General features: G+C 40.5%; 1 protein-coding gene across 1 annotated transcript in view; it reads left to right on the forward strand.

Annotated features, from left to right (window-relative positions):
• LOC124788358 (WW domain-binding protein 2) overlaps nucleotides 1-20773 on the forward strand; it is a 133143-nt gene extending 112370 nt beyond the window's left edge. Inside the window, exon 7 of the mRNA XM_047255623.1 lies at nucleotides 20019-20773. Within this exon, the coding sequence (XP_047111579.1) occupies nucleotides 20019-20066 (48 nt within the window). The 3' untranslated portion in view covers nucleotides 20067-20773. The remainder of the gene's footprint in view (nucleotides 1-20018) is intronic.
• The last annotated feature ends 3826 nt before the right edge of the window (nucleotides 20774-24599 follow it).

A 24599-nucleotide genomic window follows, 5' to 3' on the forward strand; every position in this document is an offset into this window, starting at 1 on the left:
CATTCCTTCCCCTACCTGGTCGTGGGACCACCATGAAAAGAAATACGAATAGTGCACAGGCACAAGTCTCTAAGAAAGGAAAGTTCAATGCTTTACAGTATGACCCCCAATCATTCCCTTCCCTGCCCACACCAGCGGAGGAACAGCAGTCTAAATTACCGGGTGAGACGTATTCTCCTCGATTTCTGGTTTGCAGCCAAACAGATGGGGACTCATTTCTGACCACAAAGCCTCAGTTTTTTGTGGAAAATTTAGAGGACAAGTTTGGAGAAGTTGAGGGCATGTCTAAAATGAGGTCTGGAGCAGTGCTCATACAGACAGCATCCCCAGCACAGTCACAGGCATTGCTTGCTTGTGACAAGCTTGGTATGTTGCAGTCTGCATTACGCCTCATAAGAGCCTCAATATGGTTCAGGGACTTATTTTTCATCGTGACCTGTTGTTGCAGTCAGACGACGAGCTCCGTGCAAATCTGATGGGCTGCTCCGTTTTATCCCCCTAGCGGCGTTCCTTTAATTTACCAGCTGCAGTTCCTTTAATTCTAGGTGACGATACCTCTATAGCTGACTCAGTTTTACGTTTTATCCATGCAGCTGGGTTTTATCACTCACTCTAGTGTGGGGACTCTCACATGATTTTTCAGGCTACACTCACTCCAGCAACTTTTAATTGTGACGTGGATACCAAAATAGTGTCTTTTATGGTAACAAGTTGTGTTGGTACCTCTATCAACGCTTTCCAGCTGGAGGTTCTTCATTTGTAGTTCAGTGGTTGACCTTTTACCTGATCCATCAACCACTGTAGTCTGTTTTACTCTAGTTAACTATTTGCTCTGCTCCTTTTAAGTGTCCTCTGTTTTGTGTTATTGCGGTGTTCATTTTTGCTCTGTACGCCTTGGTGTTCCCTCCCTCTGGGTGCAGAGGTTCCGGTTTTACTGTATAGGCCTTTTACAAGTATGTCTGTTTGGAACAGGGGACTGATGACCTCGATGTTTAGCCCCCATCAAACCCCAAAACCAACCAACCAACCAACCCACCCTCCTGACAGACCACCTACATGTGCTGCCCTAATTGCCCTCCTTCCAGCAACTCCACCCTCCCTTCGGAGATTTTAATGCCCATCCATCCTTTGTGGGACAGTGCTTTTTTTTTTCTAGTCGGGAGCTTCTCATTGACCTGTGGACCACTATCTGTGCCTTCTTAATGGTGATTTCTGTACTCGTTATAGTGCTGTGTATGACACTTTTTCTGCCATTGATCTTTACTCACTTCCCTTCCCCTTCTTTCTTCCTTACACTGGTTGCCACATGATGACCTCTATGATAGTGGCCACTTCCTGTTGATTCACTCATTCCCTTCCCACCTACCGATGACCATGTTACCCCACTGGGCTTTCCATCACACTGATTGGCCTCTATATACCTCCCAGCTCATGTTTACACCATCTTTGTCAGGTTGTATTGATCAAGTCATACATGATCTGTTTGATAAGATACTCCATGCTTCTATCATTGCCATTCCTTGCTCGACAGGCCCTGTTCACCATTGGCCAATTCATAGTGGAGCACTGCCATTGCCACTGCCATCCTTGATTGTCGTCATGCCTTGCAAAATCTTAAATAGCACCTGTCCTCCGCTGGTCTCTTATCTTTAAACAGCTTCCCACCAAAGCCTGTTATTTAATCAAACAGAGTAAGCAAATGTGTTGGGAAAGCTGGTCTCCTCTCTAGGTTCTTCTGTCCCTTCGTCACGGGTATGGGTTACACTCGGCACCCTCCAAGGTTGTCAACGGCAGTCTTTCATCCTGGGCCTTGCCCTTGCAGGTGGCCTTTGCGTAGATCCATCAGTTCTCATGGGACACCTCGCGACCCATTTTGTGATGGCATCGGCATTGGGCTCCTATCCAACTGCCTCCCTCCTTCTGAAACAGCGGCCTGAAACTTCCCGCTTAAGTTTTACCCCTTGTCAGTCTTGTGTCGTCCAAGCAAGACAAAGCCAGGGCAACGGCATCACAGGTGCAAAGATGCGAGGTGGTGCCAGTGCCATAGACTGGACACTTGTGCGAATTCCACCAGCGCCACGGGTGGCATTGAGGCTGAAAATATCGACTTCGCCTCGGCCAGTTGCCAGATAAGTACAATTAGTCAGTGACCGGACAACAGTGGACAAAAGCCTTGAACTTTTAGAAGTGAACAGACAGTTGTAAATTGCATTTGCTATGTACTGTGAACTTTACTTAAGATTATTTGCGGTTAGCCGTTGAGGGCCTTTTTTGTGTTTTATTACATGCAGATTTGCAGACTTAATCATTCAGCAAATAACAAAGATAAGTAAACCTACTAATTTGTTGGAGTGTTTTAGAACTTTCGTTCTCCTATTCTGTTACCACACCCTGGGGCATAGCTGTGTAATAGTGGCAGGGAGAAATTGTCTTAGCAGTGTACTGCACCAGAAGCCGTTTCACGAATTCACAAACTCGGCCTGCCGCAACAGTGGCAACTTGGCCTCTACAGCAGTAGCGACAAGGCCTTTACAAAACTGGCGATGAGGGTTTACAAAAGTCAGGTGGGATCCTACAATGAACCTTTTACTGAATGGGAGCTTCTTGTGTCCCTCTCTTCTTCCCATGATCCGGCCTGTGGTTCTGATTCCATCCATAACCAATTGCTTCAACACGTCTGTCCTGTGCAACAAAAGTATCTGCTCCAGGTGATAACCATATTTTGCTCAAAGGCATTTTCCCCTCTCAGTAGAGACAGTATTGTGGTTCCTGTTCTTAATTCTGGCAAGGATCCATCATGCCTTAATAGTTACTGACCGTTCATATTGACCAGAGTCCACTGCAAGTTATTAGAATGGATAGTGGCTTGTTGGCTCAGTTGGATCCTTGAATCTCAAGATCTTTTATCTCCTTACCATTGTGACTTTCAGGAGGAATGGTCTCAAATCAATCATCTGCTTTGATTGGAAACCACAGTTTGGCAGGCCTCTTCTCAGTGCCAACATCTAGACGCAGGTTTCTTCAATCTTCGTAAGGCCTACGACACAGCTTAATGTCATCACATCTTCCTACACTTCATGAGTGAGGTTTGTAGGGCCCTCTCCTGATTTTTATTTGCCCATTACTGCCCCCCCCCCCCCCCCCCCCCCTGTTGTTGAGAGTTCTCAGCTCAATGTGGACCCAGGAGAGCGGCATTCCGCAGTCTCCATACGAAGTGAAATATTTCTCATCATTGTTAATACACTTGTGGCCTCTGCTGGGCATTGATCACCGTGCTATGTATGTGGATGATTCCTGTATTTGGGCTAGCTGCCACTCGGTGGCCTCTCCAGAATGACACTTCCAGGGTGCCATCTGGTGCACTTCCACGTGGACACTTTCACACTGTTTTCAGTTCTCTCCCCTTAAGATGAGGGTGGTGCATTTCTGTTGCCATACTACAGTCCATCCTAATCCAGAGCTCTTCCCCTACACCTAACACCTGAGCTTGGTCCTCCAGTACCGGTTCTGGGTCTTCTTTTTGATGACAAGCTTATTTGGTTGCCCCATATCCATCATCTGAATATTAGCTGTTTTTGTATATTCAATGCCCTTCACTTCCTTGCCCGCACCTCTCCACCTTTACCAGGCATTCGTTCTGTCTCATTTTTGTCCATAGTTACTCAGCTGTCCGTTCTGTGCTACTCTAGTTGGACTCGGTTCACCTTCGTGGTATCCGTTTAGCCACCAGTGCCTTTTGCACTGGCCCTGTTGATAGTCTTCTGATGGATGCTGGGACCCCTCCCCTTTCGATTCAACAGCCCCAGCTCCTGGATTTCTATGCCATCACTGTTCGTTCTTCCCCTGCTAACCCCTTGTATTCTTTTCTATTCTTTTTGCAGCTTTGGGTCATCACCCGCCTGATGCCTGCCCTTAGGTGGGTTTACCAGTTGGTCTCCTCCTCTTTTCTATCTGCCATGATTTCCATCTCCTCCTCCCCACATTCTCTCCTGATTACCCCCTCGTGGTTAGTTCCTTGACCCTGGATTCAGATGGATCTCTTCCAAGGTCTGAAAGCCTCCATAACTCCAATGGTGTTCCATTGTTTGTTCTGAATGCTCTTGTTGGAGGTTCAGGATGTCATTGGTTATTACACCCATAGCTCTAAAACTGCTGATCATGTGGGACATGCCTTTGTTGTCTGTTGGTACGAAATACCATTTCTTGCCTGTCACATGTGGGGTGTTCACTGTGGAATTGATGGCCATTTATTGGTCCCCCTGCTTTATTAAAGTTCTCCCTCACCCAAGTTTTGGTATGTTCAGGCTCAAAAGTGGCAGTCAGGCTATCAGGTGTTTTTCTCACCACTCCTAGTTCTCTTCCATCCACAGCCTTAATGCTATCTTGATGATGCTGCTGCTTGTTCAGTTGATTTCCTTTGGGTTCCTGGCCAGGTAGGTATCCTGGGTAATGAACTTGGTGATCATGTGGCTGGAGGGGGAGGGGGAGGGGGGTAGCCACCTACCCCTCATCCTCTGTGATCCCTCCAGGTGCAGATTTGCAGCTTTACAGCTGTAGGTCATATCCATTTTTGCTCATTGTGGGCTGACTCTTCAGAGGTTACCACCCCCACCCCCCTCTCCCACACCCTCATCTAAGAGACTTTGTCCAATCAAGGAGACTCTCACCACATAGCGTCCTTCCATCCATCTCACCCAGTGGTACTCTACCACCCTCTGCCATCTTTGTATTGGTCATGCCAGGCTGTTGCATGGTTTCTATTATTATTATTATTATTATTATTATTATTATTATTATTGTGCAGTGAGCCCCCACGCACCCCCTTTTGTAGTGTTGGGGTTCCCCTCATGGTGAACCACATTTCTCTGCATTGCCCTACATTTTGGCCCTTCACACTAATTATACTCTCCCACCATTGTTGTCTCTGGTGTTAGTGGACAACCCTTGCATTGTTAGGACTGTCCTTGAATTTTCCTCTGGAATTAGAGTCCCTCGGTTAGCATTGGCTTTGGTTATGGAGGCCTTGGCCTTGCCTCTACACCATCCAGGTTCTCCCTGCCTTTTTCCCTATATTTTGTTTGGTCTGTTGTGCAGTTTTGTTCCCCCTTTTCTTGTCTCTTCTTCCTCTGGCGGTGTCCCCATTGTGTCATGGTCATGGTATGGTGTGGGTGTCAGGAAAGGTCAGTGGCAGTGCTGGTGCCCCATCACGTGTAATGTTTCTGGGCCCCCCTGCTCTCCCCATTCCCCACCCTCCCCCCACCCCCTCCTGTTCTTTCCTCTTCCTGCTGCTCTGACATTCATTTTCCCCCTTTGTTAACCCATTTTTCCTCCCTCTTAACTGTATCATGCAGCTTCTTCTGTTGTATTTCTTTCCCCTGTTTCATTTAATTATTGCCTAACACTCCATTTGAAACTTTCAACCACATCTGGTTCTTTCAGATTATCGAGGTCTCGTCATCTCAACTTCCTGCCATGAAAGATGAGAATAAATCATACCCAGTTTCACTTGCTAATACAGGTGCTTCACTTTCTTATTCATCACAACACAAGTGTGTATTATTATCATGTGCTATCTGTGGTTACCTGCTTACAATTTTGTCACCTTTACTTTTCCTGTGTGTGTGTGGGGGGGGGGGGGGGGGGGGGGGGATTATGAAGGCACAAACTGAAATAAAATAGGTACAAACAGTTATATAATTCATGCGTCACCAGAGGATGTAGCATGACCTCTGAAAACTTGAATGAAAACTGAAAGTTGGAAACTGGTGACTGGTTGGTTTTTCTTATTTTCCGTTATCAGTAGTTTCAGTTAGTCCATGCAACTAAATACTACGTCAACGTGTGAGAGACACTGTGTTGTAATGAAGTTTCGAATTCGAAGAATTTGTCCATACATTGAACATCCTCTCCACACATGAGCAATATAGCAATCAGATGCCTTGGGTTCACTGTCATCAATCGTCCTCCATACAGTAGTGACTTTGCCCCCTCCAGTTTTCATTTGTTTTCAAAATTTAACACTTAGGTGGCCAGTCACTTGTTGAAATCTGCTTACCTGTGTGCCAACCTCTTATCCCAGTCTCCTTCCCCCAGTTCTGGGCACTTTCACTATACTTTAAAGTGCAAGCTCAGTTATAAACTTGAAACTCTTTTCAGCAGTTTGAAAAAAATTTATTAATTGCTCTTTAAGAAAATGTTATACGTTTTTGCTCTCTCAAATCATTCATTGCCAGATAGGAAAAATGACATTTTCAGGATTACAAAAACATTTATTGTAGTATTTTATTTACAATACAGGAATAAAATCATGAATTTGTATGTCTATTTGCAATCCAACTGAAATGTGTATCAAGGAGAATGACTTACTATTTCAGGTAATACCCATATTAGAGCTGGAAGCATGGTTGTACACAGAACCCCAGTTACTTATTTCCAGATACTCAAGGAAGGTTGGGGGTCAGTACTGCATGACATGCACAGATCCTGACACAGCAATAATAAACTGGCTGATACTAATATTTATCTATGTATACGGTACACAGGCATTGGAAACAGCCATGAGAAATAGATGAAATGAAAGTTTTCTTCACCACTACACAGAGTGATGGTCAGAAATTCTGTATGACATTGTCTGGTCACTTAGGTCAACACCAAACTGGTTTCTATTGTAATTGAGGACTGCTGCTGATTTTATTTTTTTTTTTTTATTTTCCCCTCCCTCCTCCTGTAAGCATGGGAGATCATGTCTCCTCTTTGTCTTGTGCTTATCATGAAAACATCTATTTCCGTCTTTCCATCATAAGGCTAAAATGTTTACCTTACAACAGGCCATTATTTTATTCCAGTAAAGAGATGGAGCATTCAAATCAGATGACATTCCTCTTCTGTTGTTCTTGACAGTGCCAATGAGACCAGTGCCTTTTGCTTCAAGAGTTATTGCTAATGAACTGCTGGTATAGTGCCAGTCATTGAACAGTGTGTGACTCTTAGCTGCTGAATTGTCAAGCAGTCATAGGGCAACATTGGTTATAGCATTGTCCTGCTCTCTGAGTACGTCAAAGTTCCAGATGTTCCCCAAATCCGTCTGTGCCTCTGAAATTATGTATAGCTTTATTTCATTTCATTTCATATCAGTGTTGTTTCTGTGGCATGTGTGTTTGAAACTAAGATATCCCTGAAATAGACAGATCGCTTCATTAGTTGTGATGTTACACTTCAGTTAGTACCCATTTTTGCACCGCTTATGTATCTTCTCATACACATGCTGTAGTTTTAAGTTATGGATTGAACTCTGGCTCACCTTTAGCTTTTATTCGGTTATTGTCATTTGAGTGGAGGTTAGAAAGTATTAGCAGAAATCTGTTCCTGCTCATAATGTTTGGATAAAACTGCAAGGCACCACTGTACTTATGTTCCAGTTATCTGCAGTTGACGGGTACTCACTGACACTCAATGGAAAATGATAGCAATACATTTTCGTGTGTTGTCCAACGTCACTGTTACCCCTGCTGCTAGTGTGCCGTTTGGGACAAGTTGGCCAAGGAATTGCTTTTTTTGCATTTTCTGCCTAGCATATAAATATGTTTGCTCCACGTGATGAATTAGCTCCTTATGAAAGAAATAATAAAAGAAATCTGCCAAATTACATTGCTCTTAAATGTGTTATGATGTTCCTGTCAGTGCCAGTGTAGTTGAAATAGTATTTGGAATATCATCTGTCTCACTCCAATCGCCACTTCTTTCCACTCCTGCCCATTTCCTACCACTGACGTTTGCAGTCAGTGAAGTTTGTAGGGGCCAAGGAGCTGCTGGTGTCACATTTCCAGTCCCATCACAGGATTCTAAAATAATACATAAATTATAGGTGAACATTAGTACCTATGAAACGTGACTGTAAATAATAGTGGCTCAAAACATTGTAAAATAGTATCTAATCTTAAACATCACACTGAAAATATACATAAACAATATAAAAATTTACTGAAATTATTTACATTCGAGTCAGATAAAACATAAGTTTGATCTTCACCTGTGTCATCAGTATCAAAATCATCACTAAGGTCATTCTCAGACTCCTCAAGACTGCAAAGAATTTCAGCATCGCTTAGTGAACTACTATCAGACATACTGCTCCAAATATACAACGCGCTTGCACTGATGTCTCACACCCAAATGGCTGTCTTTGTTGTTTCCATTATCAGACTGCATTTTGGCAGAAATATATACTAGAAGCATTTATGTGCTTTCCAGTATCTGACACACAAAATATTAATCATGAGGGTCAAGTGGGGCGAGCTAACAGCTGACTGGTGAGCACTACCCATAATATTATGGGCCTGGCAGTTCTTAAAAAAGCAGCACACTGCTTGTAATTTATGGGGAAGGCATTCTTCTGTACTCTGCTACCAATGTAATATTACGGCACTGTAAGTGTTAAAGAACATCTTTGAGGACTTCACTTTCCTGGTGATGAATCAGTGCAAGCATAGGTGAAGTTGTGGCTTCAACAAAGTCAAACATCCTGCAATGACGGTAGTAACAAACTGGTCTCTTGTTGGCAAAAATGTTTTGTCACCAGGGTGGCTATTTTGAGAGATGAGTGTGTAAACATGAAGAATAAAGATGTAGGATGTTAATAACATTTGTTTTATTTAAAATGCTTTAAGAGTTTTCTCACAAAAAAAATTGGAGGCATTACTTTTCATCACACCTCTGTACATTTAAAGTTGTGTGTGCACCTCTCTCTCTACATATATTGTTAAAATTTGCTACATGCAGTTTCAACTAGTGTGAATTTCTGAGCAGCAGTTCAGAATGAATTTTTGTTATTATATTGAAATTCTTGTGGTCTCTCACATGCCTTTATAGTGCACTGTGAGTATCATATAAGTTAATTTCCTTGTCCACAATCTTATGGGGGCAGGCGAAGTTTGAACGTATTATCTTCTTTTGTAGCTAACAATGTTAGTAAAAGTTTTCATCACCAACATTGGCCACTGAAATTGGATTGGTCTCTGTTTACCATTGCTTCAAATTCTAGACTTGCTTCAGCATTTTAGTTCTTCAAAGACTGTTCCTGAAGTATGGTGTTTCTCTTGCAAATATGAGCTTTCTCGTAAAATGTGGCATTCAATAAGTCACATTCCTGCCCCCCCTCCCCCCCCCCCCCCCCCCCCCCTTCTCTGCATGTTTCTTGAGCTAGAGACTAGTGAATGCCATCAGGTTTGGGTATTCCTACCTGACCACTGTGCAACACAGTATTGTCACAGGGAATGGGGTCTTGGCTTACAATCACAATGATGGTACAAACCACTGTAAAAGAAAAAAGACCTCAATCTTAAGATATGCTTGTGTGCTGTGGGACGCGTGGCTGTTGAGGCGGAACAGTCATTGATGGTCAACCTCTGGGGAACCCGTTGCAACTCAGTGGTGTAAGGCTTCCCCAAGGAAGTAGGTCTCTGTCTATGTGGATTTTTGTATACCTAGCTGTTTGTGAAACACTATAGCAAATCCACAAAATCAAAGCTTTCCTAACGCAATGGATGTATCATCTCTGAGTATGCACACCTATTCTCCCAAGAGATCATTGATACTTAAATGTATTTAGTAATGGTGTTACAAATGCTAGTAATCTGACCACACATCATTGGGTTGTTGGGTTGCAGGGGTGAAGCTACTTGCAAGAAATGTGTAGAGGCATCCCATAATCTGGCACTGAATGCCTGTGTCCAGCTGTCTGCATCAACTGCTCTGGGAACCACCCAATCGGGAGCCAAGGCTGCCCGGTATTAGCTGAAGAACAAGAAATGAAAGCTACAATGCATGTGTCTTCAGCAGAAGCTAACAAAGAATACAAGGCTACAAAATCTCCTGTCTGCCACCTCTTATACTTTGTTGACGAAGAAACCTGTCTATGCATGGATACAGTGTTCAATGATGCAGTCCCACCATATGCGTCTGTACCAGGAAAAGCAAAAAGAGTAAAGGTACAGCAACACAGGTAGCCATGACACAAGTGGAAGGTATAAGTTGAACAATGAGTGTAGAGAAGGCACCTTAAAAACAGAATGCCTCTCAACTTTCCATTTTGCTGTCCCCAGGTTCTATCAGATGTCATATTGCTGTGTCTGACTGATGAAAAGGACAGCATGATGTTGGATGCCTCATCACTAGACCCAGACAGGATGCCTCATCACCAGACCCAGACAGCTCCTCCACTCCCAGTTGTGCTATCAGAGCTTGACTGTCCAGGCACAACCACAGTGCTAGAATGGCTTCCATGAATGTTTACAGGACTTGTTTGGAGGAATTGAGATTCGCTGTACAGGACAAACCTTTTTGCTTCTATCTCCAAGGGACTTGCTGTAAAAATACATGTACACTATGTGATCAAAAGTATCTGGACACCTAGCTGAAAATGACTTAAAAGTTTGTGGCACCCTCCATCGGTAATGCTGGAATTCAAACTGGTATTGGCCCACCCTTATCCTTGATGACAGCTTGCATTCTCACAAGCATAATTCAATCAGGTGCTGGAAGGTTTTATGGGGAATGGCAGCCCACTCTTCACGGAGTGCTGCACTGAGAAGAGGTATCGATGGCAGTCGGTGAGGCCTGGCACAAAGTCAGCGTTCCAAAACATCCCAAAGATGTTCTATAGGATTCAGATCAGAACTCTGTGCAGACCAGTCCATTACAGTGCCACAGGCCTTGCATTATGAACAGCCGGCAGCTGTGGCTGAGCGGTTGTAGGCTCTTCAGTCTGGAACCGCGCAATCACTATGGTCGCAGGTTTGAATCCTGCCTCGGGCATGGATGTGTGTGATGCCCTTAGGTTATTTAGGTTTAAGTAGTTCTAAGTTCTAGGGGACTGATGAGCTCAGTGTTAAGTCCCATAGTGCTCAGAGCCATTTGAACATTTTGAATAAGAGCATTATGAACAGGTGCTCAATCGTGTTGAAAGATGCAATTGCCATCCCCAAATTGTTCTTCAACAGTAGGAAGCAAGAATGTGCTTAAGACATCAATGTAGGACTGTGCTGTGATAGTGCCATACAAAACGACGACAGCATAACACCACTGCCTCAGAATTTTACTGTTGGCACTACACACGCTGCCAGATGACGTTCACTGAGCATTCGCAGTACCCACACTCTGCCATGGGATCGCCACATTTTGTACCATGTTTTGTCACTCCACACAACGTTTTTCCACTGTTCAGTCGTACAATGTTTACGATCCACGTGGCATCTGCTTGAGTTTTATTAAGTCTTTATGTGACCCCAGCTTGAAACAGATCCAGATTTATGGATCACAAAGATCTTCACACCTCAAAATGCTGTATGCAGTTCATCGCAAGGTTAGTACACTCTCAGCCGGGGCTTATCTTAAGAGTCCAGTTGCTAGCTTGTGTGCAGAGGCTGGCAAGCCTTCACTGTCTATTCAATGTCTTTTCCTCATGGTACACCAAGCACACATGCTCTTTCTCAAAATCACCAGCATTCACTTCTGTTGCCCAGCACCACTAGAACATACATTCTGTAAACTTCTACAGGCACCGAGGCAGGTCATTTGAGATCTGTGCGAAGGGAAGCCGTGAGTTGTTGTAGGTGGATAGCATTAAAGTTCAAAGTGATGGGTCATGTAGGGTGTCCCCCGGCTATTAGAGAGGCCCAAGTTACTTTTTGAATTGAATGGGTACAGTAGTAGTTTTATCCTAGATTATATTTTTAAAACTAAATTTTGAAATATTTTCAATTTCCACCAGATTTTATTAATGTTTACACTAATACTGTAGGGGTTTGATAAGGTGTAGCCTGTGAATATGATGGTGCGAGAAGTATAAGATGCTCTCCTTTTCATGCTAAGCCAGGAAAAGGAAATAATTTTCTGCTGGTTTTCAGAACACAAAGGTATTTGGGAAAATCAACTCAGAGGTGCAGTTACCAAGGAGACTTGTTCCCTTCCATATTCTGCTCACTGTTGTGTCCCTGGAGGCTATTGCCATATACACAACACAGAAAGCCGTGAGTTGGTGTGAGGCTCAGTGGTTGGATGTGAGTAATAATGAGCTGCTGTCAGTGAAACTTTCACTGCGACAGTGGCTTACCTCCTCACGACCACAAGAAGAAATAGCCTTTACAGGACTTTGAATGGGAGAATGCCTATTGACACATGGCTTTCTCTTATGTTGTGAGGAGATACCAGTGTGTCATAGATGTTGAACACAGCTGCTGATATGACATATTGTAATTGAGTGTGTCTTATACAATGGCCTGAGGACAGATCTAGGTCTCCCACAGGAATGCCCCTATTTTAACTGATAATGGGGCAAGTGTGCTCCAGGTTTCAAGGTTTTGAGTGATGTCAGGACTCCTGGGATGTGAGATTTTATTGTGTTGTTGAGTTCCTTGGTCATCCATTAATTTTATGTAGTCACCCAGCTACTGTAATCTGTTCCCTTTGTAACTCTGTGCTGGCTTTTTATCCTTGGTTTTATCTAGTTATTCTGGTGCATTTTATCAGAATTTTGTGGTTTGTCTTTCATTACTTATTTTTAATAGATTTCATCATCCTTCTCTCTCTCTCTCTCTCTCTCTCTCTCTCTCTCTCTCTCTCTCTCTCTCTCTCTCTCTCTCTTTCATGCAGTAGCGTGCACTAATTACCTCGCTGTTAGGTACCCTAACAGGCAAATGATAATGATAATCATGTGTCAAGCATTATAACAAAACTCATGTGATTTTCTGTTGTCAAAACAATTTAGCCTTTTTAGCTATTGCAAAAAGTGAATAAAACCTTCGAGCATGAAATGAGTCGGCAGTGTCAGTTAAGCAATTTCTACGAAGTACTGTGCAAGGATTATCTAATGGGGCACAAAAATACTGTGAACCCATTTAGTTAACAATTATTCTGATTTTTATAAGCCCCTACCCTCTCATGCAGTTAGATAATACTTTGAAATGGTGTTCATTTGGATCCCTTTGGACCGCAAAAAAGGTCTCCTGTCCTGTGAAAGGTACTTTAATAGTTCATCCCAGAAATCGGATGTCAATTTTTATGCAATCAGTTTCCTCAAACATCCCACTCTCCAAATATAATGGAAATATTTCAAGTTTCTGATCACCATGATAGATGATTTATTTGGATTTCAACCAAGTTAATTATTCCATTGTTTGCACACAATATTTTGAGGACTGTATTATGTGTCTCCAAAAGGTGCTGCAAACATTAAACCTGTGTGTTTTTGCTTTCTGGGTCATATTCTCACTGAAGAGCTGCGACATGTGTTTGCAAAGGAATGAGCACGCAGATCGATGAACAAGTGGCAGTGCCTATAAGCAGGAGGTCTGTTGAAGAAATGGAGACACCATAAAAACAGCAGAAGGCAAAATATCTGCTTATGCTCACCCAGAATTGGCAGAAATATCAACATTTCATAGAGTAATAGCATGAGAGCAAAAAAATAAAAGCACATCAAAGGGTGCAGCAGATGACAGATAATTAACTCTGCTATAAATACAGCACCAACAATAACTTGCAGTTTGGTTGGATTCCAGGCAGTGAGTGTACTCGGGATTACCTTCACAGCGACTGGTGAATAACACAAGGTTAAACTTAGAAATGTCATACACATTCTGTGTTCACATGAGGCTTCCAATACTGCCTCTGGTTGGTCATTTAATTACCAGAATGTCAATTCTCACAATGCAGTGCTAGTGGCTGTGTCCTTTTCCACAATTGATTTTCTCTCCTGTGTAAATGCTTAATAGTTTTTTTAAATTCACATAGCTTGCCACTTGCTTGTTATGTTGCTGATCTGGACAAAGTGATTTTATGTGTGAACTGAAGGAAAAGGAACATTAAGCTGAAGAGGAAGTTATTCATTTCCCTTGGTTAACTGAAATACATTCTACCTTTTTTTTATTCATAAAGAGACAAATAAATGACATTTTACAGCACTAGGAAAATCTGATTAGCAACAAACCTATATTCAACCTGTATGGCTGATATGTAAATTGCTATACCAACTCTCTCCCAGAAAGGAGTGTTTAAAAACTTAAAGACAGAAATATTATTATTTATTTTTTGCTGTAGGATTGAAAACAACTATAGATCACATTTCATCAGTATACAATGCCTTTACAGTGTATTGGTTATTTTTTAAGTGGAGCCGGAATGATCCATCTCCTCCTTGTTAATTTTAGCAAATAGAAGGAACATTTTTCTAAAACCATTAAACATATTGCCCTGAAATTTGGACTACATGTTCAGTGAATATTTCTCTACAAAGTTATAATGCCATGTTAAGAAGTATTTATTGGTTTTTGTTTTACAGTTTTTTTAAAACAGATGCTTACTTTTTTCTCTAAAATTTTGCACTTTTCTTCTATAACCCTTGAATTATACAATATTTTTTACAATATGTTATAAAAATGAAGGAAAAGAAGTAAACAATATTTTGTGTAAATTTCAGTGATATACTGTTAGCAGTTTTTGAGAAAATGTTTCTCAAAGATTAAAATTTTAAAGTTACGGGTAATGGCTTCCAAAGTTTTTTAATACATTCCTGCCCTATAATGGATTATCAGCATCCTCATCTTTTTCCAGTGTTAGTTTCCTTTTCACTGGTCTTTTCTTCCCTTTTGCTGCATGTTGTAGGCTTTTGTCTCCTCTTCCTGCACCTCTTAGTCTTTCATTAATTAGGCACATTATGAAAATGGTGTTGTGTCCTGGTTGGAAACCTGAACGTTTCAGTACATCACATTTGATAATGTTTCCTTCATTGTATGTTGCCACTGCATCGTACACTCCAAAATGCAATGTTTTTATCTGTACAAACACTGTTTTGGGAATCCTAATCCAAATTAAATTATTTACACTTTCATTTGGATTTTGTGTTTTCCCATGTAAACGCTTTTCCAATAAACTAGGCTGTGATAAATCTCTGAATATGGGCTTAATTACATCAATTACAGCATTTGGCAAACTGTTTTTATAGGCATATTCCTTTCCTGATTGGTACCCACACCATGAGTCATCACTTGTTGGGCACAATGCATGTTGTGGGTGCTCATTTGTTGATGCAGTATGAAAAAAATAATGCCCATACTGCTCTCCTCATATGCTCAATGCTTCTTGTATTTTGACTAATTGCACACCCATAATACCTCTCCAATCTATCAGTTGCTTCATCTGTCAACCTTTCTCTTCCTCCAAGGGTTTTACCATCACTAAGCTTCTGGGATCCTAATGTCTGCTTTAGTTTGCGCAAGTGACCCCCATGCGCTTCTGCGCATGTCCAATGCACTCCTGTTTTTTAATGTGAATTTCAGTGCCATAAGGTTAGAGTTCCTCTACAGCTTTATATCCCTTAGAATCACCATCTCCTAGGTAGTTAGTGTATCGTACATTATACAACTCCTGTGATCTGGAAAAAATTGCTTTCACTCCTTCTACTTCCATCGCTCCACTCGTGCCGTGAAAATTTGCTTCACAACTTTCACTATGTTTGTCCTTGGAATTGCCCTTACATCTACAATGTTTTGAGAGAATAGCAACATCAATTACTTTACAACTGTATCAGCTGGTAGCTGTCACAACTCCATTTAGAGATTTATGACCTCTACATTCCCATGCAGCTTTACTGTATGATTAAATGATGATGGCGTCCTCTTGGGTAAAATATTCCGGAGGTAAAATAGTCCCCCATTCGGATCTCCGGGCGGGGACTACTCAAGAGGACGTCGTTATCAGGAGAAAGAAAACTGGCATTCTACGGATCGGAGCGTGGAATGTCAGATCCCTTAATCGGGCAGGTAGGTTTGAAAATTTAAAAAGGGAAATGGATAGGTTAAAGTTAGATATAGTGGGAATTAGTGAAGTTCGGTGGCAGGAGGAACAAGACTTCTGGTCAGGTGATTACAGGGTTATAAATACAAAATCAAATAGGGGTAATGCAGTAGTAGGTTTAATAATGAATAAAAAAATAGGAGTGCGGGTTAGCAACTACAAACAGCATAGTGAACGAATTATTGTGGCCAAGATAGACACAAAGCCCATGCCTACTACAGTAGTACAAGTTTATATGCCAACTAGCTCTGCAGATGATGAAGAAATTGATGACATGTATGACGAGATAAAAGAAATTATTCAGGTAGTGAAGGGAGACGAAAATTTAATAGTCATGGGTGTCTGGAATTCGTCAGTAGGAAAAGGGAGAGAAGGAAACATAGTAGGTTAATATGGATTGGGGGGAAGAAATGAAAGAGGAAGCCGCCTTGTAGAATTTTGCACAGAGCATAACTTAATCATAGCTAACACTTGGTTCAAGAATCATGAAAGAAGGTTGTATACCTGGAAGAATCCTGGAGATACTAAAAGGTATCAGATAGATTACATAATGGTAAGACTGAGATTTAGGAACCAGGTTTTAAATTGTAAGACATTTCCAGGGGCAGATGTGGATTCTGTCCACAATCTATTGGTTATGAACTGCAGATTGAAACTGAAGAAACTGCAGAAAGGCGGGAATTTAAGGAGATGGGACCTGGATAAACTGAAAGAACCAGAGGTTGTAGAGAGTTTCAGGGAGAGCATAAGGGAACAATTGACAGGAATGGGGGAAAGAAATACAGTAGAAGAAGAATGGGTAGCTCTGAGGGATGAAGTAGTGAAGGCAGCAGAGGATCAAGTAGGTAAAAAGACGAGGGCTAATAGAAATCCTTGGGTAACAGAAGAAATATTGAATTTAATTGATGAAAGGAGAAAATATAAAAATGCAGTAAATGAAGCAGGCAAAAAGGAATACAAACGTGTCAAAAATGAGATCGACTGGAAGTGCAAAATGGCTAAGCAGGGATGGCTAGAGGACAAATGTAAGGATGTAGAGGCTTGTCTCACTAGGGGTAAGATAGATACTGCCTACAGGAGAATTAAAGAGACCTTTGGAGAGAAGAGAACCACTTGTATGAATATCAAGAGCTCAGATGGCAACCCAGTTCTAAGCAAAGAAGGGAAGGCAGAAAGGTGGAAGGAGTATATAGAGGGTTTATACAAGGGCGATGTACTTGAGGACAATATTATGGAAATGGAAGAGGATGTAGATGAAGATGAAATGGGAGATAAGATACTGCGTGAAGAGTTTGACAGAGCACTGAAAGACCTGAGTCGAAACAAGGCCCCGGGAGTAGACAACATTCCATTAGAACTACTGATGGCCCTGGGAGAGCCAGTCATGACAAAACTCTACCATCTGGTGAGCAAGATGTATGAGACAGGCGAAGTACCCACAGTCTTCAAGAAGAATATAATAATTCCAATCCCAAAGAAAGCAGGTGTTGACAGATGTGAAAATTACCGAACTATCAGTGTAATAAGTCACAGCTGCAAAATACTAACGCGAATTCTTTACAGACGAATGGAAAAACTGGTAGAAGCGGACCTCGGGGGAAGATCAGTTTGGATTCCGTAGAAATGTTGGAACACGTGAGGCAATACTAACCTTACGACTTATCTTAGAAGAAAGATTAAGGAAAGGCAAACCTACGTTTCTAGCATTTGTAGACTTAGAGAAAGCTTTTGACAACGTTAACTGGAATACTCTCTTTCAAATTCTGAAGGTGGCAGGGGTAAAATACAGGGAGCGAAAGGCTATGTACAATTTGTACAGAAACCAGATGGCAGTTATAAGAGTCAAAGGGCATGAAAGGGAAGCAGTGGTTGGGAAAGGAGTGAGACAGGGTTGTAGCCTCTCCCCGATGCTATTCAATCTGTATATTGAGCAAGCAGTAAAGGAAACAAAAGAAAAATTCGGAGTAGGTATTAAAATTCATGGAGAAGTAGTAAAAACTTTGAGGTTCGCCGATGACATTGTAATTCTGTCAGAGACAGCAAAGGACTTGGAAGAGCAGTTGAACGGAATGGAAAGTGTCTTGAAAGGAGGATATAAGATGAACATCAACAAAAGCAAAACAAGGATAATGGAATGTAGTCTAAGTCGGATGATGCTGAGGGAATTAGATTAGGAAATGAGACACTTGAAGTAGTAAAGGAGTTTTGCTATTTGGGGAGCAAAATAACTGATGATGGTCGAAGTAGAGAGGATATAAAATGTAGACTGGCAATGGCAAGGAAAGCGTTTCTGAAGAAGAGAAATTTGTTAACATCGAGCATAGATTTAAGTGTCAGGAAGTCGTTTCTGAAAGTATTTGTATGGAGTGTAGCCATGTATGGAAGTGAAACATGGACGATAACTAGTTTGGACAAGAAGAGAATAGAAGCTTTCGAAATGTGGTGCTACAGAAGAATGCTGAAGATAAGGTGGGTAGATCACGTAACTAATGAGGAGCTATTGAATAGGATTGGGGAGAAGAGAAGTTTGTGGCACAACTTGACTAGAAGAAGGGATCGGTTGGTAGGACATGTTTTGAGGCATCAAGGGATCACAAATTTAGCATTGGAGGGCAGCGTGGAGGGTAAAAATCGTAGAGGGAGACCAAGAGATCAATACACTAAGCAGATTCAGAAGGATGTAGGTTGCAGTAGGTACTGGGAGATGAAGAAGCTTGCACAGGATAGAGTAGCATGGAGAGCTGCATCAAACCAGTCTCAGGACTGAAGACCACAACAACAACAACAACAACATTCCCATGATCCATCTAAAGCAACAGTTAAAATCTCTAAAATTCCCATTATCTGTCACAGCTTCTTCAACTGCTTTCTTCATTGTTGCTTGAGCAAATTCTTCAGCAGAAGATCCCACCAATTCATTATAAAATCCAAACTCGACTGGTGGTCTTGGCAAGTTCATAATTCTACATAACGGTGTCCCTGCAGCACTGCCCCTGCCAATGCAATGCAAACCATACGATAGCCTAACATTTATATCATACATCTTCTTTCCACTATTACCATTACAAGAAATACTCTTAGAATTAGAAAACGAAACTGTTGCAGCACATTGGTTACACTTCAATAACATATTACATGTCAAACCAATGTGTGAAGTTATTTGCAATTTCAGTCCTCTTTCTTTGCAAACTTGGCATGAGACATTATGTTTCAAAATATTGGAGAGCAAGAAAATGTTAATTATTTCATTCACATCATTATTGCCACTTTCATAGTTTTCAAATGATTCTTTGCTGTCACAAAGTTTCTTGCTGGAAGTAGTTCTGTCACATTCATTTGGAGTAGTCGGTGAAGCAGTCTGAGCAGCATCTCCCTTTGAAACAACAAAAGATTTCTTCTTCCACTCATTGTGCCTTTTCTTAAACACTCGATTGCTGAAACAGGGCATATTGATATCCACAAACCAAATACGTAAAACAAGTACGAGCAAAATTCGTCAAATATGCAAAATTGAACAGCTAAACAACACAAAGCAAACTCCACAAGTCCACACACATGGTATAGGTTTTATGTTTACCGATATGAACAGTCACCTGTCACAGAAATAAAGCCATACAACGTTGGAAAACAAAACACTGTCTAATTCCACAAACATACCCTGCTTGCAGCCAGCGAGTGGCGTCGTCGGATGTGACAAACCAAGTTGCTACAATTGTTTACGCGGCACGTCAACTTTGCAGCAATAAAACACACACTTAGAATTCACTTGGAAGGGTGAAACTTGATTTGTTTTATTCAGAAAACTCGAAATAGTTTTGTAATCAAAAAAACCTAAAAACATTAATTTTGTCATTTTCATCATTCCAGCTCCCCTTAAGAGTTTTTCTTAATTATTATTGTGGCTGAGATATTTGAAAGTATGTTGTGACATTACATCAAAAATAAGAATCGTACAAAATTAGCAGTTCGTCATTATTTCCTCTTGGATATGGTTTTGTTTGTATTCTATGAAAAAGTGCCGTTGACAGGTCATGAAGTGCATTTCAGGGCCTTTGTTTGCTGCAAAACAAAGCAAGAGGAAACAGCTTCATAGTAATGTTGGGCAGACTTTAGCAGTGTTGTAAGATTATTGGCGATAAAACTGTTGAAATATTGATTTTATTTTACAGGAGCCTCCACCACCATATCATTCAACAACGGGGAAGAAAGACCAGTAGGACTCAGCTTACAGAGAAGGCACAACATTTTGGGCATGCATAGTTGTACCTATGTCTTACTCAAAGTGCGGATAAAAACTTGTCTTAATTATTATTCAAGCAAAAGACCAAAACTGGCAGTTGTTCAAGGCAAGAAATTTTGATGCACAGTTCAATAGAAAATGAAGTAATAAATGTTTAATGTGATTGTGACATTTCCTTACATAATAGCTTAATAGGTTGTTGGTTCTTTATGGTTTTTGTCAGTTGTCCTTGGGAATCAGTAGATGTGTGTGTGTGCTTGTAATATATGTATTTGTAAGGTGTATCAGACACCTACATGACAGTGTATTTTAATTTCCTGCATCAATTTTAATTGTACAACAGCACTTTCAAACTGTCAGTTAACACTTGCTATTTAAATAAGATCTGTTTGGGGCACTGTTCCCCACCAATTGCTATGTGCCGTTTGTTGTTCCCGTACTGGGTGTGATCATTTCCAATACAATAAATATGGACTGTCTATGCATAGGTTACAAATAATAAAGATATCCCTTGTATATAAGGCATCATGCATAATTCTGATTGTTATCTGTTTATAAGATATTATTACAGAAAATATATGAATAGCTGGGTCTTTGAATGTGCACAAGTATTCAGCTTCAGTTGTAGTAACAGTCTAGCTTTTTAAATTCATTCAATAAACTCATTTATTTTCCTGTATGTAATTATTTCAGTTTCATTTGCAATACTTGTACTTAACAGTTTTTCCCTTGATTGTTACACTACAGTATACAAATCCAATATACTATGCAAGTTTTGTGCATGTGAAAGCTATAATAGTTTTTAAAAATAGTGAGATTCATAATTTTAAAAATGTTTACTGTGAGAAATACTGTTTGTTGGATCTAGAGTGAAGAATTTTAGTTCCAAAAATGGATTGGGAGAACATACTTCCTGCCCTTCAGTCTCTAATTTGTCGTTTCCCTTAATGCCTACAACCTCGGCCATCTCTCATCATTCAGAATCAATTATCGCTACCAAAGTTGGATTCTTCCATGGAGTCTCTACACCCAAATACTTTGCTGCAATTCAGAGAATGAAAAGTATCTTTGCACTAAACTTGGTGTAGTTTTGTGGCCTACTCCCATGTGCCACTGCCAAAAATACTCATAAGATACTGTTAGTAGGCTGTTTGGATGCTGGCTTGAACTGGAAACTGATGCACGATTACACAATATGAAATGGAACACTGATTTAAAATATATGTTCATTGATCAGATTTCAAATATAAAACTGAAGCTGTCATGACTCCAAAGGTTTGTTTTCCTACACCAAAAATTTTAATGATGATTCCTATACTGTTATCTTGAAGACCAAACTGCAAAATGATTATGGAAAATACTGAGTGGAATACAGAAATGGAAGAAGTAAAAATAAAAACTTGCTGTATAGTAGAATTCTTGAGTAGTCAGTAAACTAGCTTGAAAATCTACAGAACTACTAGTCACATTGCCTTATGAGAACACAGTATCATTGTACAGAATCATTCTATTGCATCATCTTGGGTAATAAATTTATTTTAATGCTCTTCCACTGTGGAAGGTCGTTGAATCTACATTTTAACACTGAGTTTAACAATCACAACATTATATCCAACATAGATAAAATCAAATAAATCTAAAGTCAATAAAAAAATTCATACTTCAAAAGTGGGCAATAAAAGCAGTGTTCTGAGGCCTACTTGCTTGACTGTAGGGAATGTGAATTTATCTTGAAGAGTGTTGAAAAAAAATAGCGATTCTTTAGAATATCATAAAGCAACTGGAGAAGTGTTAAGCTATGTGGCTGATTTGAGTAGGTATTCAAATAACACACAGTCATTGTAGGAACTACTAACTACTCGGTAAGATTATTGATTCAGATTAAGCCACTTACTGACTAGCTGTGGCTGTCAGTCTCATATGCTTATGCACACAAAATGGTCATGAGTGGCAGTTATGCACTGTTGATATGCAGCTTTAGATGGCTGCATTTTTGCTTGACTTGCTGGTGAATCTGCTCTAAGGTAATTTGGAAACAGTAGTTTATCGATAAAAAGCAGACATAGAACTAAACTTTGTTCTAATGCCGCGCACGCGCACGTGCGCACGCGCGCGCGCGCGCGCACACACACACACACACACACACACACACACACACACACACACACACACACACACAGAATTGAGTTTTGTTGAATGAAGTTGTTTTTACACTTCCATTGAATTAGTCTAGTTTTCTTTTTGGTATATTTTGCATTCAAAATCATAAATGTTTAGTTAAAAAACACAGTGATGTATGTAAAAGTTTTTGCTTTTTCTGTGGCATAGAGAGATTTGGTTCTCAGATTCCCGTTACATCATTAACTTAACACTTGGCACGTACAGAACTGCAGCCAAAGCATGTCAAGAGTTCCAGATACTAATTACAAAGGTGTTTCAATGCTTATTTGAGAGTGATTAATAAGCTATGTTAGAATCGGACACATGCACTTCATGCCAGAAATAATAAGCAACAAGGTAAATTTATATACTGAAGGGGGGAAAAGCTGCTTGGATTGGAAACAGAGGTACATGAAGTATCCACTGCAACGTGCTATGTTGTAGCTTGCAGAGTATACTCTAGATGAAAATAAATATTTCTTGCAACACAACTGTGGTATTAGACAACAGCCACAAATACTATAATGTTCTAGCTGTACAACACCTGAGAAATACTGATGACATTGCAATCTCCTGGTTTATATATTTTGATGGTTTATGAAACTTCTTAGTCCTATTGAAAATAAAGACTGTGCGATGGTGCAAAATATCAGCAGTAGAGGTGTTGAAGCTGATGACACAGGCCAATTATGGAAAAACTTTCTTGCTGAAAATAACTTATTATTGTGTTTTTTGGGATGGAAAACCCAAATATGATACAAAACTGTGGCACCCACCATTTCTTAACATTTTACAGCTAAATTTATTAAATTAAGCGATTTTTAAATAATTTAACAGCTATTATATAGTTAAAATAATTTAAAAACGAGGTGTACTGAATGTAGATGACGTTGGTAGCACTGCTGAAAAACATTTGCTGGCAAAAAGAAAGGCCGCTTCTATTTTTGTATTAGCAGGTGGTTTTTTATTCACTGTCAACCTAACATCACTTTCTCGTTTCCTGTGAATGTGCTCAGTACAATGTCTAATCATGGTTGTAAAAACTCTGCTGGCAGTTTGTTATATTTGTGGTGAATTTGTGATTAAAAAACACCAAAGAAACATTACAGACTTTGTGAAAAAGGTTTATCTATCATACTTTGGATCTGAACTTGGTGATCAAGATAAATCTTGGGCACCACATAAGGTATGTTATGTGTGTGTTGAAGATCTGAGAAAATTGTCCAAAAAGGAGGAAAAAAGCCTTTATATTTGCTTTTCCTACAATATGGAGGAGCCAATAAATCATTCTGATGATTGCTACTTTTGCAGTATTGATATTACTGGTCATAATTCGAAAAACAAGAAGGTAATAAGCTACCCTAACCTTCTGTCCACCATCCGACGAGTAGGGCATGGTGTAGATTTGCCGGTTCCTGAAGAGCACCAGATAATTTAAATTCTATTACAACAGAAGGATTTTCTGCTGTACGGTCTGATTTACATGAACCAGATGATGATGATGATGATGATGATGAATTCCATTGTTTAATCAGACCGAGCGTAACGATTTGGTTAGGGATCTGGGCTTAACGAAAGAAAAAGCTGAATTGCTTGGCTTTAGATTAAAAGAAAATAACTTATTGGCAGTTGGAACCAGCATATACATGTATAGAAAGAGAGAGCAGCAATTTTCCAAGGTTTTTTTTCAACAAGGTGATTTAGTGTACTGCTCAAACATTTTTGTACTATATAATAAAAAGCATATTGCTCGTAACTATGGTGGATACAAAAAAACTAAGGCTAGATTTGGATTCAGCTCATAAAAATCTATAAAGATCAGATATCAAACTAAAGAAGTTTTTCAGAAAGAAATTTTCTTTGGCCTGTGTAATTAACAGATGCATCCAGTTAGCACATACAGAAAAAACAACAATCTTACAATGACAATTGGTATAGCATTGTGCATGTGATTTTTTTTTTATGCTTTCTGTGCCTTTTGTGTAAATAAGTCAATTTCTAATTTTCAGCCTTATCTGTATGCCAACACATGATTGTCAAATTACGCCTGCCTTGACATATTTCATAGCTCTTCAAATGGCAAACTGCCTGCTGCAATTGACTGTCAAGACAGGTATACTGGGGATAAATATGACCCTTAATTTCAAGGCCTTCCATGAAATATCCTGACTTGCCCTGTTGCACAGTTCTGCAAAAATCCGAGGCTGTTGTTGACCCCAGAATCTGAGCACCACTGTACTGTGTCACTGCAAGAGTGTTTTCATTCTCCGCCGCCTTTTTCGACCCCCCACGGCCCCTCTTCCGACCCCCCACGGCCCCTCTTCCGACCCCCCACGGCCCCTCTTCCGAC

Source organism: Schistocerca piceifrons, chromosome 3 (assembly GCF_021461385.2).
Source record: "Schistocerca piceifrons isolate TAMUIC-IGC-003096 chromosome 3, iqSchPice1.1, whole genome shotgun sequence".
In the NCBI taxonomy this organism is placed as follows: domain Eukaryota; kingdom Metazoa; phylum Arthropoda; class Insecta; order Orthoptera; family Acrididae; genus Schistocerca; species Schistocerca piceifrons.